This window comes from Macaca mulatta, chromosome 1 (assembly GCF_049350105.2).
Source record: "Macaca mulatta isolate MMU2019108-1 chromosome 1, T2T-MMU8v2.0, whole genome shotgun sequence".
NCBI lineage: Eukaryota > Metazoa > Chordata > Mammalia > Primates > Cercopithecidae > Macaca > Macaca mulatta.
In genome coordinates, this window is record NC_133406.1 from 67830055 (window position 1) to 67847177 (window position 17123).

The following is a 17123-nucleotide window of genomic DNA, read 5'->3' on the forward strand; positions in this document are numbered from 1 at the left end:
TATATTAGATTGATTAGTTCTTAAATGTTACATCTATCTTGAATGTACAGAATAACTGCATTCCAAATTGATTGTGATATGGTACCCTGTTTACATAACTCTGGGTTAGATTTGCTAATATTTTGTATAGATTTTTTGTATCTATGTTCACAGGAGAGATTGGTTTATACTTATTCTTTCTTGTAAGATACTTTTTGGGTCCTGATGTCAAGGTTATTATGGCCTTATAAAGTAAGAAGTATTCCCTCTTTTTTGTATCATCTGAAAAATTTTATGTAAAATTGGTGTTTTTCCCTTCTTTAAATAATAAATTCACCAGTGACACTCTCTCTGGGCCTGGAATTTTCTTTATTGTGGAGGTTTTAAAATAAGGATTCAATTTCTGTAATAGATAAAAGATTATATAATTTCCTATTTCTTCGTGGGTTCATTTTGATAGATTGTGGAGTTATTTTGTAGCAGTATCCTCTCTATTTTGTTAGAGATATTCCTCATTGCATTTTATCAGGTGGGGTACAATTTTGATTTGTCCTGTTTCTCATAATGTTCACTTTGATCTCTAGTTTAAGCTGGTATCTACAGGCTTCTCCACTGTAAAGTTACCCTTTGTAATTAAAAAAGTATTTTGTAGGAAGATACTTTGTAATTATGTACATATCCTATTCCTCAAAAAATTTTTCATTTATTCATATATTTATTTATATCTATATGGACTCATAGTTTTCTCATTTATTCTATGAGCAATAATCAGTTACTGTATTTATTTTGAGCTCAGATGGTTAGTGGTCAGTGGGATCACTGTCAAGCTGATTTCTTCGTCCTTTTGACATATCCCCATCAGTCTTTGAACATCTCCTCACTTTCAATACACAAACTTTTCTAGGCTCATCATGTACTTTACCTGGCCTCACCCTGGAATTAGCCATTTCTTTAAATAATCCTGGTTCCTTTTAGTGGATAACAGATTTAGAAGCCAAGACCCAGGCACTCAGTGGACTCACTGCTGTCGAGGTGGTGGTGGTCACAAACCTCCTCAGTGAGCAAAGCTAGGATATTTATGTATGGGTGTATGTGCAAATATGTGCACACATATATGCACATTTGCACTAATAACTTCTATCTATGTATTTTTAAACTATGAGTTTATGTGGATTGTCCAATTCCAATGCAACGCCACAGAATTTGTTTCAGTTTTTTCCTTTTTCATATTTGTAACTCCCTTTTCCATCAGTAAGAAACCTGGCTGCCATTAACCTTAATATATTTGTTATCTGATTAGTCTGCACACATGTCCTCCCATCTCTCTGCACACATGCCCCCTTCACTCTGTTTGAGTTCTGATATCTCGTGCTGCCTTTCACACTTGTGGGTGTCCTCATGACCAGCTGAGCATGGGCTCTGATACCCGAGGTCAGCTTGCCCCACATTGGGTGCCCTCATCGTCCTTTCTAGACCCTGACTTCCTGCTTGAGTTTTAGCACCATGGTCCAGGACTCCCCCTTACTCCACATAGTTGCCCTCTTCACCCCACTTCGCCACCCTCACACTGGACACCATGTCCACGCTGCTTAGGCTGTAGTTTCCTGATAGGCCACCTGTCTGTACAGATGCGCGCCTTACCCTGCTAGTGCTCTGATGTTCTTCACCAGATACCCCTGTGTGTGGCACCCTCCTCACCCTCCTGGGTTTTCACAGTCCACCCCAGTCACCTGGCTCTATGGCCCTGATACTTCTCATTCTCTGACTTCACATTAGGTTGCTCTTCTTCCTCAATGCGAACACACTCCTTATCTTGTTTGGGCTCTGTTGCTCCAGGACAGGCTGCCCTCCCATGAGGAGCTTCCTTATCCTGCCATGGCTCTGACTTCCCTCACTGGGACTTTCTCACCTGCTTGGGCTTCAGCATGCTCTGTAGGACTGCCCCCATGTATGTGTGCTGTCTTTACCCTACTTTACACCTCAGTCTTGTCACTTTCTGAATTGAAAACCCTTCTCACCTGCCCTTGGGTTCTGACACTGTATGTTTGACTGACTCCACTCCCCAGTATGGACATGGACACCCTTCTTTCATCTCACTGGGGCCCAGGCCCCAAGATACCACACTGGGCTGGACATCTTCCCACTTGGGCTCTAACATGTGGCTCTGTACCGCTGTGACTTCCTTTGCCACCATCAGTGCAGCCCTCTGCCTTCCTCTGTCCCACTCAGTGGCTTTAGGGCTGAAATTTTCAGAAAGAGAAGAACAAAGGGGGAATTTCTGTCTTTTTAATGTCTATGGGATTTGAAATGATGTCCTCTTTTTATTCCTGGTATTCATAGTTTATGTAATCTCTTTTTTCCTGGACTCATCTCTTCTAGTAGTTTATCAATTTTATTTGTGTTTACAATGAATTTTATTTTGATGCTTTGTTATATGCTTGGTTTTTTATTTAATTTCTGCTCTATTATTTCATCCCTTCTACTTTCTTTGGATTTAATTTGCTATTTTTATTAACTTCTTTTTTTTACAATGAGTTTTTTTTTTAAATTATACTTTGAGTTCTGGGATACATGTGCAGAATGTGCAAGTTTGTTACATAGGTATACACGTGCCAGCTGGTTTGCTGCACCCAACAACCCGTCATCTACATTACGTATTTCTCCTAATGCTATCCCTCCCCAGCTTCCCACCCGCCGACAGGCCCCGGTGTGTGATGTTCCCCTCCCTGTGCCCATATGTTCTCATTGTTCAACTCCCACTTACGAGTGAGAACATGAGGTGTTTGGTTTTCTGTTCCTGTGTTAGCTTGCTGAGAATGATGGTTTCAAAGGATTGTAAATCATTCTACTATAAAGACACATGCACACGTGTGTTTATTGCAGCACTATTCACAATAGCAAAGACTTGGAACCAACCCAAATGCCCATCAATGATAGACTGGATAAAGAAAATGTGGCACATATACACCATGGAATACTATGCAGCCATAAAAAAGAATGAGTTCATGTCCTTTGTGTGGATATGGATGAAGCTGGAAACTATCATTCTTATTTTTGTTAACTTCTTGAAGTGGATTCTTAGACCGTTGTTTTTTAGCCTCCCACCTCTCCCCAATATTTTATGCTCAGACCTGTACATTTCCTTCTAAGCACAGATTAACCACATTCTACAAGTGGTTGTGTAGATCATTTTCATTATCATTCTCTTCAGGATATTTCTTTTTTATTTTTTTATTATACTTTAAGTTCTGGGATACATGTGCAGAATGTGCAGGTTTGTTACATAGGTATACACGTGCCATGATGGTTTACTGCAACCATCAACCCATCATCTACATTAGGTATTTCTCCTAATGCTATCCCTCCCCTAGCTCCCCACCCCCGGACATGCCTGTGTGTGATGTTCCCCTCCCTGTGTCCATGTGTTCTCACTGTTCAACTCCCACTTGTGAGTGAGAACATACGGTGTTTGATTTTCTGTTCCTGTGTTAGTTTGCTGAGAATGATGGTTTCCAGCTTCATCCATGTCCCTGCAAAGGACATGAACTCATCCTTTTCTATGGCTGCATAGTATTCCATGGTGTATTTGTGCCACATTTTCTTAATCCAGTCTATCACTGATGGGCATTTGGGTTGGTTCAACTGATGGGCATTTGGGTTGTGAACAGTGCTGCAATAACCATACGTGTGCATGTGTCTTTATAGTAGAATGATTTGTAATCCTTTGGCTGTATACCCTGTAATGGGATTGCTGGGTCAAATGGTATTTCTGGTTCTAGATCCTTGAGGAATCGCCACACTGTCTTCCACAATGGTTGAACTAATTTACACTCCCACCAACAGTGTAAAAGCACACCTATTTTTCCACAACCTCTCCAGCGTCTGTTGTTTTCTGACTTTTTAATGACCACTATCTTCAGGATATTTCTAATTTATATTGTGATTTCTTCTTTGATCCATGGATTATTTTGAAGTATGTTTTAATCTCTAGTTATTTTCATTTACATTTCTGTACATTTTCTAGTTACAGTTTTGTTTCTGATTTCTAGTTTAATTCTGTAGTGGTCATGTCACCAGTGGATGTCTTGACTATGAGTCGTCCAGATTCTTGGTGTTTTGAACAAAGAATTGGATAAAATGCACAAACAAAGCAACAAAAAAAATGAAGCAATGAACTCATAGATTTATGCTAACATAGATTTAAGCATAGTGAAACAAAATTACACTCCACAGAGCAGCCCAAGAGGACTGGCTACAGAATTTTCTGTGGTTTAAAAACCCTCTAGCGGTTTCCCATTGGTTACTTGGCTACCTCCTATGTAATGAAGGACTGACCTGTGACCAGCCTGATTGGTTGGAGGAGGTGACCAACAGAGGCTAAAGTGAAGTTACAGAGTTACCCGTGAAGACTTGGCTGGTCACCAGTCTGACTGTGGGAGGGGACCAATCAGAGGTACTTCCCATTTTTCATCTGCCACACAGTGCAAAGGGAGTAGCCTCTGATCCTTTTGTTACTTGGGTATGGAGAGCTGGGGTTTTACTTTTGATTCAGTTCTAGGAAGTCAGCATGGCCTTAGGTTTCCTGCCTTCAGACTTTATTCTCCTGCCTCGTTTAGAAAACATCCTCTTCATGCTTCCAATTTGTGAAATGTATTGAGACTTAATTTATTGCCCAGCATATAATCAATTTTGGCAGATTTCCACAGGCACTTGAAAAAAAAAAGAATTCTGCAGTTGTTGAATATACATCTTTTTTTTTAGAGCTGTGGTTCTCACCACTGTTTTAAAAGAACCACAGGTCATATGCCGTGTGTGCACACATGCTATTTTTTCTATGGTAAGAAAATACTTCATCTTGTTTTGCAGGTGCTATGCAATATGCAGATGGTAAATTAAAATGCTTAAAATATATCCATGCCTAAATCCTTTTATAGATATGTTATTTATATAGAAATAGGGGTATGAAATTAGGTAATAAAGCAAGAACTAAAGTAATAGGAGGGCATCATCACGTGGTGTTTGATAGTTCCATAGAAATTTCTTCTTAAGGTTGATGTTTACAGTGTAATTTAACAATAATAATATAAATTTTGTTGCTTTATAAAATTATTTAAAAATTTTTCTTATATCAATTACATTTAAGCCAACTCAGTACACTATGTAGACTAAAAAGAGATTGCAAACATTTGAAAAGGAGGGATCTTCAGAGCTATATTTTTTAATGAAATTTTTATTCCACCTACATTTGTGTGTTCTACACTTTAAAAAATAAAATGCAAAAATAAAGTGAAAAGTAAAGATAAAAGTGTGGTGTTACTATTTTCAAAACTTGAAGGATATGGTGTGGCTAAAATAAATTTTATGTATTCACAGCTTTAATGTTGTTTCTCTCAAATCCAGAAAACAGTAGTGAAGTCTACCCATTGAGCCCACTTAACATCTTTATATATCACAAACCCATTTTGTGTAACTTGTGCCTTGGTCTCTGGAGCAAGAGTTACACTAAATCTAAAGTAGCACCAGATGCCTGGAGCTCAGCTGTGATAATTCACTTAGTTGGCCCACAGCTAGGCAGGGACCTAATATAAAAAAGCAAACCAAAGGAAATAAGGTATAACATTATTACCAGACTGAAATTATCCTGTGCTGGCATATCAAAAGGAACCTCAGAAAAGGATTGTTATATTGAGGAAAAAAAATACTCTGATCAAGAAAACAGGCCTGGCACAGTGCCTTATACCTGTAATCAACACCTTGGGATGCTGAGGCAGATTGCTTGAGCCCAGGAATTCAGGATCAGCCTGGGCAACATGGGAAGACCCTGTCTCTACAAACAGTTTTTAAAATTAGCCAGGCATGGTGGCACATGCCTATAGTTCCAGCTACTTGGGAGGCTGAGGAGGGGGGATCACTTGAGCCTAGGAGGTCAAGACTGCAGTGAGCCATGTTCACTGGATCATGAACTGGATCATGTTTGTTTTGTAACCAACATTCTTTCTCTTTCATCCTCCCTCCTGGATCCTACATTGTTTAGGCATCTACTCTTTTCCACATAGGTACGAAGAGTGAAGCTGGCCCCATCCCCAGCTTCAAATTTTGATGGCTTCTGATTAATTTCAGACAATTATGGTCATCCCATTTCTTCTACCAGTGATGGGTTTAGGAATAGACATGTGACCCAGGTCTGTGCATTGAGATCTGTGAGGCAATATGCTCAAGACTTCTAGGAAAGATCACCTGTCTTCTAAGAAAAAAGGTAAAGGAGTAGATGGTGTGCTGACTCCCAAAACCACTTACGTTGGAAAATTTTTAATTGACTTCATGTTACAGTATTTAGGTATTACCCTTTAATTCGGTGGCTAATTAAATATGCACTTTTAAAGGGGCAGAGGATGTCAGTTTAATGATTGATAAACTTTGTCCTATCACTTGAGAATATATTTGGAAACAGCAGAAAATCCAAATACTGTTTTTTCTTTTTCTTTAACAAATAGGGATTTGTCTCAGCCATCAAGTTTGGCGGTAGGTATTTAGTGATGTTTCAGATACCCGGACTTTTCATTTTCCTGCTTCTGCCTTCCTAGCTTTCATTCTCGTACTTACCACTGTATGGTCACAAGGTAGCTGCTACTCCTCCAAGAAGGAAGCAGGGGAAAGGCAAAGGGACAAAGGGGCATGCCAGTAGAGTCTGGCTGCTTTTATCAGGAAAACAAAACTTTCCTGGAAGGTTCACTCTGAAATCTGCTTAGATCGGCCACTCCTAATCGGAATGCTGCTTAGGAGAAAAAGAGGTTATGGATGGAGTCAAGTCAGTCTGCCAGCGGTGGCAGCCACACATAGTTACCCACCCCACATAAATGGATCAAGCTAATTAACCGCCTAAAACCACTTGTCTCTTTACTATTCTGTAATTCTGTGGGTTATTTTGCTATGACTTGCAACATGTCTAATCTGTCTTCTTGAATTCAGCTTCAACTATATTAATTCAGCCACTTTTTTACTTTTTGCTTATGTTATAAACTAAAGTTAGTACAGCCGGCCCTCCATGTATGTGGATTCTACATCTGTGAATTCAACCAACCTCAGATGGAAAATATTTGAAAAAATGTATGGTTTCTATCAGACTTTTTCTTATTATTTCCCAAACAATACAGTATTACAACATTTACATAGCATTCACATTTGTGTTAGATATTGTAAGTAACATCGAGATGATTTAAAGTATGTGGGAGGATGTACTTAGGTTATATGTAAATACTACACCATTTTGTAATAGGTACTTGAGCATTTTTGCGTTTTGGTATTTGAGAGGGAATAGTGGGGTTAGAACCAGTTCCCCACATATGCTGAGAGATGACTCTGTGGATAGACTATTAGACTCACTAGGTAAGACATTTAGTTTTACTTTTTTTCCAAAATTGGGGCCTCTGAGCAACTATGTAAATTTGTGCTACATTTGTGCAAATTATTATTTTTCATTTGAACCAAGCATTGTGGTAATTTTTAAATGAAGCTTATAGTTCTTATGTAACTTTTTATCTTAGGAAGAACAGAGGAACTATTGAATGTTTGAACTGAACTCCATATCAATGATAATACAAACTACTGTTTCAGGGTCCCTTGAGAAAAGAGATGCACAGTTCATTAAAAGAAAAAAAAAAGATCAGTGTTTACATTTAGTGTTTAGCATTGCATTCAGAATTTGTCTACAAAGACTTAACTGTTCTTAAATTATGTACTGGGCTCTATTTCCCTCCTGTCCCCAACTCTGTCCTTGTTCACAGATACATTTATTCTCAATCCCTGAGATAAATAATTGAGGTAAAAATTAAAAGGAGAATTTTAGAGTGAAAGAAAATGTGGTTTCATGTTAACTGCTAGAGGTAGAGATGCCTACTATAGGCAAAATGGAGTCATAATTTACAAAGAATACAGACACAGCTGTAGAGTGGGATAGAGTGCCATTATAATGGAGAAGAGACAGAACACAGCCTCCAATCTTTGCTGATTGATGGATGTTAGCAAACAGGGAATGGGCCTGATTCACAGTACACCTCATTTTAGGATTCTGGATCCAGAACAGATATAGAAAAACATTTCTGACACTGCCAGCTGAATGCTGGTTTAAGTTCATCTCAGTAACTGAAGAACATAGGTGAGTTCTTGTTGAACACAGTTGAAGAACAAGCAGAGGTATTATGTTTGTTTTTCCAACCATATTTGTATTGCTTTGACCCTAGGGTGGCCACAGATCACAGGGTAACAGATGAAGTATGTATACATCAGGATTGTTTTGAGACAGACAAATAAATACACTGTTTAATACTTATCACTCCCTCATTTTTATGATATGTAACAGGATCTTTCTTCATATATGACTTTTATTTTTGCTAATCTTATTATGCAGGAGGTGAGGAGTGGGAAACCAGATTATTTTATTTGTGCCTCTGAACTAGGGAAGAAGAGGTCATTAGTAAATCTAATAGTTATGTTGCCATCAATTTTTTGATCCAGTTTTCAAAAGTTATTTACAGTTATTGTGTGTAACACTATACTGCATGTTGAGGCTAATTGGAAACAGTGACCAGATTCTTAATCATTATCAGGAAACTGCATTCAGAGAATGAGAAGAACACCCCCGCTGGATGAATTGCAGCCACCACCATATCAGGATGACAGTGGTTCTCCCCATCTGTCATGTACACCCTCAGAAATTGGGGACAGTAAATGTGAATTTTCCCACTGCAGCAACAGTCCAAGATGCTCATATAACAAGTGCCCAAGTGAAGGAAGCACAGGTCATGAAATAGAAAGTTTTCATAATAAAGGATATGAAGAAGATGTTCCAAGTGACAGCACTGCAGTCCTGAGCCCTGAAGTAAGTAAAAGCACATAGAAGTTTGAAAATGAATGTTATTTGGAGGAGGATAATCCTGTGCTTCTCCTCTTGGTAAGAAGAATTGATTTTATCACTATCTTATTCCTTTGTAACTTATAGTACCAGTATCCATCCTTAATCTAATCTTTATCCAACAAACTTACCAGGAATGTCCCAACTAGTCTTCAACTGCCCCCACTCCCCAACCCCAAGCCCCACCACCAAAGGAAGATGGGTACCTACAGATGTTTTTTTTTTTAACACTTTGTATAAAACATTCTAGAATAATTGATTTTATCATTTATTTCATCTTGAGGCTACTATTTGTATTATTTTATTTTATTTTGGAATTTTTTTTTTACTATGAGAAGGTTACTCAATGTTTCACAAGTCTTTCATAATCTTATTGTATTTTCATATCATAGAAAATACAAGGGATAAATGATGATCAGCTTTACTAATGAAATTTGAATCCATGGCTTCATGCATTCAGAGTGGCTGGTTGGTTGGGCTTTAAGTTTACTTACTGTTTTGGAGCAAAAATGTGAAAATGACAACAAAAATAATTTTGTGGCCGTTGTGAAGTATTACTGTATTCTAAAAAGAAGTTGTTTTAATGTTTCTGTCATAATGAAAACAAAAAAGGCAATCTAGTGGTTTTATAAGTTAGTATTTAGATTTACTTTCAAGTTTTTTTGTTTTTGTTTTGAAACAGGGTCTCGCTCTGTCACTCAGAACAGAGTGCAGTGGCGCAATCACAGCTCACTGCAGCTTCGTCCCACCTCAGCTTCCCAAGTAACTGATACTACAGGTGTGTATCACCACACCTACAAATTTTTTAATTTTTTTGTAGAGACAGGGTTTCACTATGTTGCCCAGGCTGGTCTCAAATTCCTGGGCTCAAGCAGTCTTCCTGCTTCAGCTTCCCAAAGTGCTGGGTTTGCAGGCATGAGCCACTGCACCCAGCCTACTTAAAAGTTTTAGATTGCAAGTTTTTACTGCTTTTGTTCCAGACAACATTCAGTAATACCGAAATATGTCCGTATTCTTACCAGACGAATTTTCAGATCTGCTGCCAAAATTAAATAATAGATGTAGTTTCCTAATACCCAGAACAATTAAGCTATGGATAGAATTTCCTTAATTTTAAGCTTTTCTTTTATAATTGTTAAAAATACCTTGTATCTGTTATTGCTTTTTTTAGTATTTCTAGTATTACAGTATCTGACCTAGAAGAAAATTATACATTGATATTTTAAGTTTAATATATCATTATTTTATTATTTTTCATGATGTATGTTTCTTTGTGTTCCATTACCTAAACAAATTTGAGACAGCTGTTTTGTAGCTTTGTAAACTACATATACAGCTCACAAGTTAACAGTGAAGTCTGGATTGTGGGATTAATAAACAACAACAAAATACTATCACCACTGTGTCAGGAATTTTGCTATGAGCTTTATGTAGTCTGCTCATTTAATTCTAACAACCACATCTTTAGGAAGTTATTATCTCCATTTTATAAATGAAAACATTAAGAGTCAGAGAGCTAAACAATTTGACTAAGTATAAGCAGCTCTTAAATAGTGGAACTACAGTTCAAACCCGGGTCTGTCTGACTGCCAAAACGGTGCTCTTAACAACTATATTATATTGTCTTTTTTGATCCAAAACGTTGTGTGAGAAATTACTTTGATTCAGTGGTACCCTCCAACATTACCAGGCAAACTCTCTCAGAGGACTAAAGGACCAAAGTAAGATGCTCAAATTATGTATGTGTGTGTGTGTGAGAGAGAGTGTGTGTGTGTGTTTTAATCCATTTCACATACAAAGCAAGAAGTAAGAGGAGCTAGATGAAATCAGAAATCCGTTAACACACCTAGGGATAAGCTGCAAGTGGGTATAGGTAGCAAGACCACACTGTGTGAGTCCTGGTTTATGCAGTGCCCATACATCCTATCTCACTGTCTCTTTTCCATCAGCATTCCTATTTATGATGTAACAAGGACCAGAGTTGAGATTTGAACAAGGGTACCAAGAGCCAACAGCATACACTTGTTTGTTTTGTGGGAGAGATATAGTTATACTCCTGACCATCACTTAAACTTGTCAGTTAGCCTGCTAGGCAGTTGTAGGTTTTATCTGCATTTCTTAAGTAGAGCACATGGGTGACAGAGCTGTCAGCCCAGAGGCTACATGATCGTGGCTTGTGCATTTCATCCCTTTCTATAGGTAACACTCATTTGATCCATCATATTTTCTATTTAATCTTTCTTTGGCATATGTTGTAAGTTATTAACTATTTGTATTTAATATCTTATGAATTCTGCGTATGTCTCACAAGCTGCTTCTTAACTCACTCTCTATAGTTATCACACACTGTGAGTTTTGTCCGTATTTCAGAAGCTGCTAACTTGCTATCTGTAACCACTTCTTTGGAATTTCCTCCATCCTGCTTATTTTTGTGTCTTCTGTAGTAGCATTGAATGTGCTCAAACTATGTAGCAAATGCACATTACAGAAATATTTAGATGTGAATGCTGATAGCCTATGCTAATATAAAATTCACTTTTGTGTTTTTTCAAGTTTATTTTGCATCCTTGTAATAGATATTATGTGTCAGATAGAAAATTCTCACTTTTCTCTTGGTTTAATCCAGGCTGTAGTTATCTTAGAGCCTATCCACATATATGATTAAACTGAGAGAGGAGAGAAGGTTCAGAAGAATTCCATGGGAAGGAGTTTATAGACGCTGTTGATGACCTATTGCTATCTAGATAAAGTTTTTTTAAAACTGGTCCAGATACCTTGAAAGGAAGAATTGTTTGCTTATTGCCTATTTTCAGAATGCAAATAATGTCTTTTATCTGTAAATGTTCTACCCTTTCAACACTGGGTTTCACAAGAATTGTTGGCATGTTTGGAAAAAAAAGAAAAAACAATCAGGGAGGCACCAAGAGAAACAAAATTGAAAAATAGCTATCTAGGACCTGATAAACATTTTTATTGCCTGAAAATCTTAGCTGTCATGATGCTGTTTTAGAAAATCTTTAATTGAAATACCAAAACCATATAATTAATAATCTTTAATTACCAATTATAAAGTAGTATACATTAAAACATTTTGCTCTAAACTGTAAATTTTTTTAATAGAATAAGAATATGTTTTGATTTTCTCATACTATATTAAAAACTGAATTCTCTTATGGGAATTTATTCCTTCCCCCCAAGTATTGTTCTTCTGTTGTTTTTTTCCCCCATACATTATACCAACTAGCATGTAAGATTTATAAGACCAAAGACTAACTGGGCATGGTGACTCCACACCTGTAATCCCAGCACTTTGGGAAGCCGAGGCAGGAGGGTTGCTTGAGCCCAAGAGTTTGAAACCAGCCTGGGTAACATAGTAAGACTTTTGTCTCTACTAAAAATCAAAAAATTTAGCCAGGTGTGGTGGTGTGTGCCTGTGGTACCAGCTATTCAGGAGGCTGAGGCAGGAGGATTACTTGAGCATGGGAGGCCAAGGCTGCAGTGAGCTGTGATTGTGCCATTGCACTCCAGCCTGGTTGACAAAGCAAGACTCTGTCAAAAAAAAAAAAAAAAATTAAGGACTCATGTCTTTTTAGTTCTCTCTGCAGAAAGAAGCACTCTCCCGACCTAAAATAGGGCTTGGCACATAGTAGGTACAGTAGTTACGGTACATGTTAAGCTGCTACAACAAAAAGACCCCTCAGCCCCCACCAAATACAATGGCTAAGGAACACAGAAACTTACTTCTCTTTTGTTTAACAACAGTGCATGGTGAGCAGGGGGCTTTGCTCTATGAGATTATTCAGGGACCCAGTTCCTTCTCTTCTGTTGCTCTGCCTTGCCCTAGGGTGTTGTCCTAGTCCACATGGTCTGAGCAGACCCACACATCCTGACTGTATATCTGCTTGTGAGAAGAGTGAGACAGAGAGTGGAGAGCAAGTAATTTCTTATATAAACCTGATCTGGATGTTTCACACATAAATTATTTTTGCCTCCCATTGGCCGAAGCTGAGTCATGTAGTCGTATGAGCTATAATAGAGGCACTGAAGTATATATAGTCTCTTATGGACAGTGTTTTTTCTTTTTTTTTTTTTTTTACACAAAGTCTCACTCTGTCACTGAGACTGGAGTCCACTGGCATGATCTTGGCACACTGCAACCTCTGCCTCCCTGGCTCGAGCGATTCTCCTGCCTCACCCACCTGAGTAGCTGGGACTACAGGCACCTACCACCCATACCCAGTTAAGTTTTGTATTTTTAGTAGAGATGGGGTTTCACCATGTTGGCCAGGCTGGTCTCAAACTCCTGACCTCAAGTGATCTGCCTACCTCGGCTCCCCAAATCTTGCGGGTAGTATTTCTAGCTAACACTCAGGAGGATTTTGTTTTGTTTTATTTTGTTTTGTAAATGGAAAAAGAGAAGACTGAGATTCAGTAGTATTCACTGCCACTCAAAGTTTAGAAAATTTTAAAAATTTATTAAATTGGCCCACATTTTGAAATGAGAATTATTTAAGATTTATTAAAATACTTGAAGACGCAGAGTGGTATAGTTGAAAGGTCAGAGACCTAGGTTTGACATTGTTGGTAACTAGCTAAAACCCCTATTACATTCTAGATAGATAGACTGGAAGGAATTTGAGACAATTACAGGAAAAATGGTTATAATTTCTTTTAATTTCATAGTTAAAATGTACCATTTCAGCCTTTCATGAACTTTTAAAATGTGTGTTCTGTCATTTTAAATAGTCATTAATGTTAGAAAATAATGTGTTTTTAATTGTGGTTAGAAATTGAAGTAAATATAGTCTATGTTACGGAAAGTAAATATTTGCTAATATTTTGAGACCTTTATTTATGCTTTCACATTTCCATTGATTTTTAAGTCTAAATATCTTTATATTTTATTACAGATTGGGGTGTTTTAGAACAAACTCTGAAGACGGAACCAAATTTTTTAATAGCATTATACTTTTACTTATGTTCTGTTCCTCTGCAGCCTGATACTGTGCTGTCAGTGGCATTGTTTATAACATTGAAAGTAAAATGTAGTAGTTTTCTACAAAAGGAGCAGATATACCCGCTAAAGGATATATTTTAAATTATCATTTATAAAAACATACATCACACTTTCTCAGAATTGTAATGGTGAATATTAAATTCTAAACGTGTCTTTATTATCATAAGTTTTGAGTTTAACTTACTGCTTATAGTAATCTCGCCCTATAGGGTTGCTTTTGGTTGTAGTTGACAGTTAATTGTTATCGTATTACTTTCTTTGTGGCAGAATTGTTTTCACATCACAAGGCTTTCACATCACAAAGCAGAGAGACTGTTTAGAATGGTATTTCCTTCTAAAGAAATACCAAGTATTTATTGACATGCTAGGTTAAATAATTGAGTTAAAAACTCTAACATTTAAATTTTCTTTGCTTAGGATATGTCAGCTCAAGGATCATCATCACAGCTTCCTAAACCTTTTGATCCTGAGCCAGAAGCTAAATATGGCACACTGGATGTGACTTTTGACTATGACTCACAAGAACAGAAGCTTCTGGTAACAGTGACAGCTGTCACAGACATCCCAACATATAACAGGACAGGTGGCAACTCATGGCAAGTACACCTTGTTCTTCTACCTATAAAGAAACAGAGAGCAAAAACCAGCATCCAGAGAGGACCATGCCCTGTCTTCACAGAAACATTTAAATTTAATCATGTTGAATCTGAGATGATTGGAAATTACGCAGTTCGGTTTAGACTGTATGGTGTACATCGCATGAAAAAAGAAAAGATTGTGGGGGAAAAGATTTTTTATTTAACAAAATTGAATCTTCAAGGGAAAATGTCATTGCCTGTGATATTGGAACCTTCTTACAATCATTCTGTGAGTATCTCATCAAATGGCCTGAATATAGTTTATGTTCATGGTTTATAGTGTGCACAATTTTAAAAATCTTTAATCAAGCCAACAAGTTTGTCAGTCTATTTTTTAACATAGTAATCATGCCTTTTCAAAAATATCTAAGCCCTGGATAGATAGATATACTTTTTCTTACCTAAAAAAGTTGCCCTTGAAGATAATTTGTGATTTATGTCTTTTATTTTATCCTTCACAGAGTTTTGGCCCAGGGTTTTACATGTTTGTTATTTTGTTGAACATTTATTAAATGTTTGATTATGAAGTCATCCAAACTCCTTATAGATTTTTTTTTCCAGGTTAAAATTAGGCAATGCATTCAGAAGTATCAGCCCCATATATTATTTGCTATATGGCAGAAAGGATTTGCCCTTACAGAATATGTACTGCTCCCTAGGTCATGACTGGATATGTTTCCAGAACTTCTGTGAAATTATTTTAAAGTTTCAAAATAAATCTGGCCTCAGTAGACTTTCCACCCTTTTTAAACAGATTGTGAAGTATTTCCAGAGAACCCTTAAGCTTAGTACTTTGAGCTAGTTCTCTCTTTTCTCTTTTTGTCCTCCAGATGATAATCACATACAAATCTCTCTCTCTGTCTTCATATTTTAAACTAAATTCCCACAAGGCATTGCAAATCACAGGAGAGAAATGTCTGCACTGTTTATTTAAACCAGGGAGATACATTATGCCACATTTAGATTATGAAAAAATCTGTGATATGCTATAAGTGTGCATTACGGTTTATATTTATTCCTCTCTGTTATATTGAAAACAAAGCATTTTTAAAATATAAATATACAGATTTTAGAATATATTTATATTTTAAAATAAAGGTATATTATTTTAGTGTTGTTTTAAGCTTTTAAATGTGTAAGCTTCAGTCCAAGTAGTTTAGGGTCTCATTGCATTTACACCAGGCAACATTTTATGGTGTAGGAACTTCATTCACAGTCACACCATACCAGTTTAACTAAATGATTTCAATGTCTTTATGTACAAATGATGATGGTAAATATAGTATATTCATATGGGTTTCTAGGATAAGAATTAATATATTTTGGGAAAATTGATAACTTGCTATCCTTTTAAATTTTCAGAATTATCATTTTGAGGAAATGCCTTTTTAAAATAATAGCAGCAGCTTATAAGAGGGGAGAAAAAAGAGTGCAGGCAATATTTCAGGGGGAAAAGAACAAATTTTTCATAAAATTTAATCTACAGTTATTAATATGATTTCTAAACTTTTTCATTATTTGGTCTGGGTGATCACTAGTTATTCTGTGGAAAATACACCCTTATCTAGAAATAACGTATTTAAATTAGCAGAGAAAGACTCTGTCATCAAGAGGTATGTAATTTATCTGTTCCCAATTGTGTTTCAATTACATTCATTTCACAAAGAGAATGAAGTCATAGAAAATAATACTGTCTTATCTCTGTTCAAACTAAGCAATTTTTTAATGGACCTACATTACATGTGTTAGCTTCGGGTCATTGATTCTATAATCTTTTTCTGCCAACCAGTACAATAATTTCTGAGGAAAAAGTGCTAAATAAATAGCTTGTAAGACATAACATTTCTTTTTTATTAACTTTTATTTTAAGTTCAGGGGTACATGTGCAGGTTTGTTATATAGGTAAACTTGTGTCATGGGGGTTTGTTTTACAGATTATTTCATCACCCAGGTATAAAGCCCAGGACCTAATAGTTAATTTTCCTGATCCTCTATCTTCTCCCACCCACCACCCTCTGATAGGCCCCATTGTCTGTTGTTCCTCTCTAAAGATGTAACATTTGTATTTGAATAAAACTATCCATCTTCTGCCCTTAGAGAATGTTTTCTCTGTGTTGACATGCTTCTCAAATTTAGTACCCTATATTTAATTATTCTTCTTTATTACTTTCCTTCTTTCTCCACCTTCTCAAATCTCATTGGTTCCTTTTGGCTTCTGTGCTATCAGTTATTTAGTTGTTAAAATATACCAATAGAATGTATATATTCTATATATACTATAGTATTAATGTTCTCTTTGCTTAAGTTTTAATATTAACTTTGTGGGGAGATCTTGTGATTACAGTTTACTTGGGTGAGTTTGGCTCTAATTTTTGTAAGATGTAGTAATATATCTGTAAGAGATATACTCATAATTAAACATTTGTTCTGGTTGCTTTTTTTTCCCCCAGAGTCAGGGTCTCACTCTGGGAAAAGTCAGGGTCACCCAGGCTGGGGTGTAGTAGTGCAATCATGGCTGACTGTGGCCTGAAACTCCTGGGCTTAAGCGATCCTCCCACCTCAGCATCTCAAATAGTTA

The 17123-nt window shown here is 36.8% G+C and overlaps 1 protein-coding gene across 5 annotated transcripts in view; it reads left to right on the forward strand.

The window, feature by feature from the left end:
• The window catches only part of SYT14 (synaptotagmin 14), a 224562-nt gene that overhangs the window by 138846 nt on the left and 68593 nt on the right, over positions 1-17123 (forward strand). For all 5 annotated transcript variants that reach the window (XM_001108818.5, XM_002801931.4, XM_077937123.1 and 2 more), the window contains 2 exons: positions 8586-8857; positions 14325-14774. In XM_001108818.5, coding sequence (XP_001108818.2) covers positions 8586-8857; positions 14325-14774 — 722 coding nt within the window. The remainder of the gene's footprint in view (positions 1-8585; positions 8858-14324; positions 14775-17123) is intronic.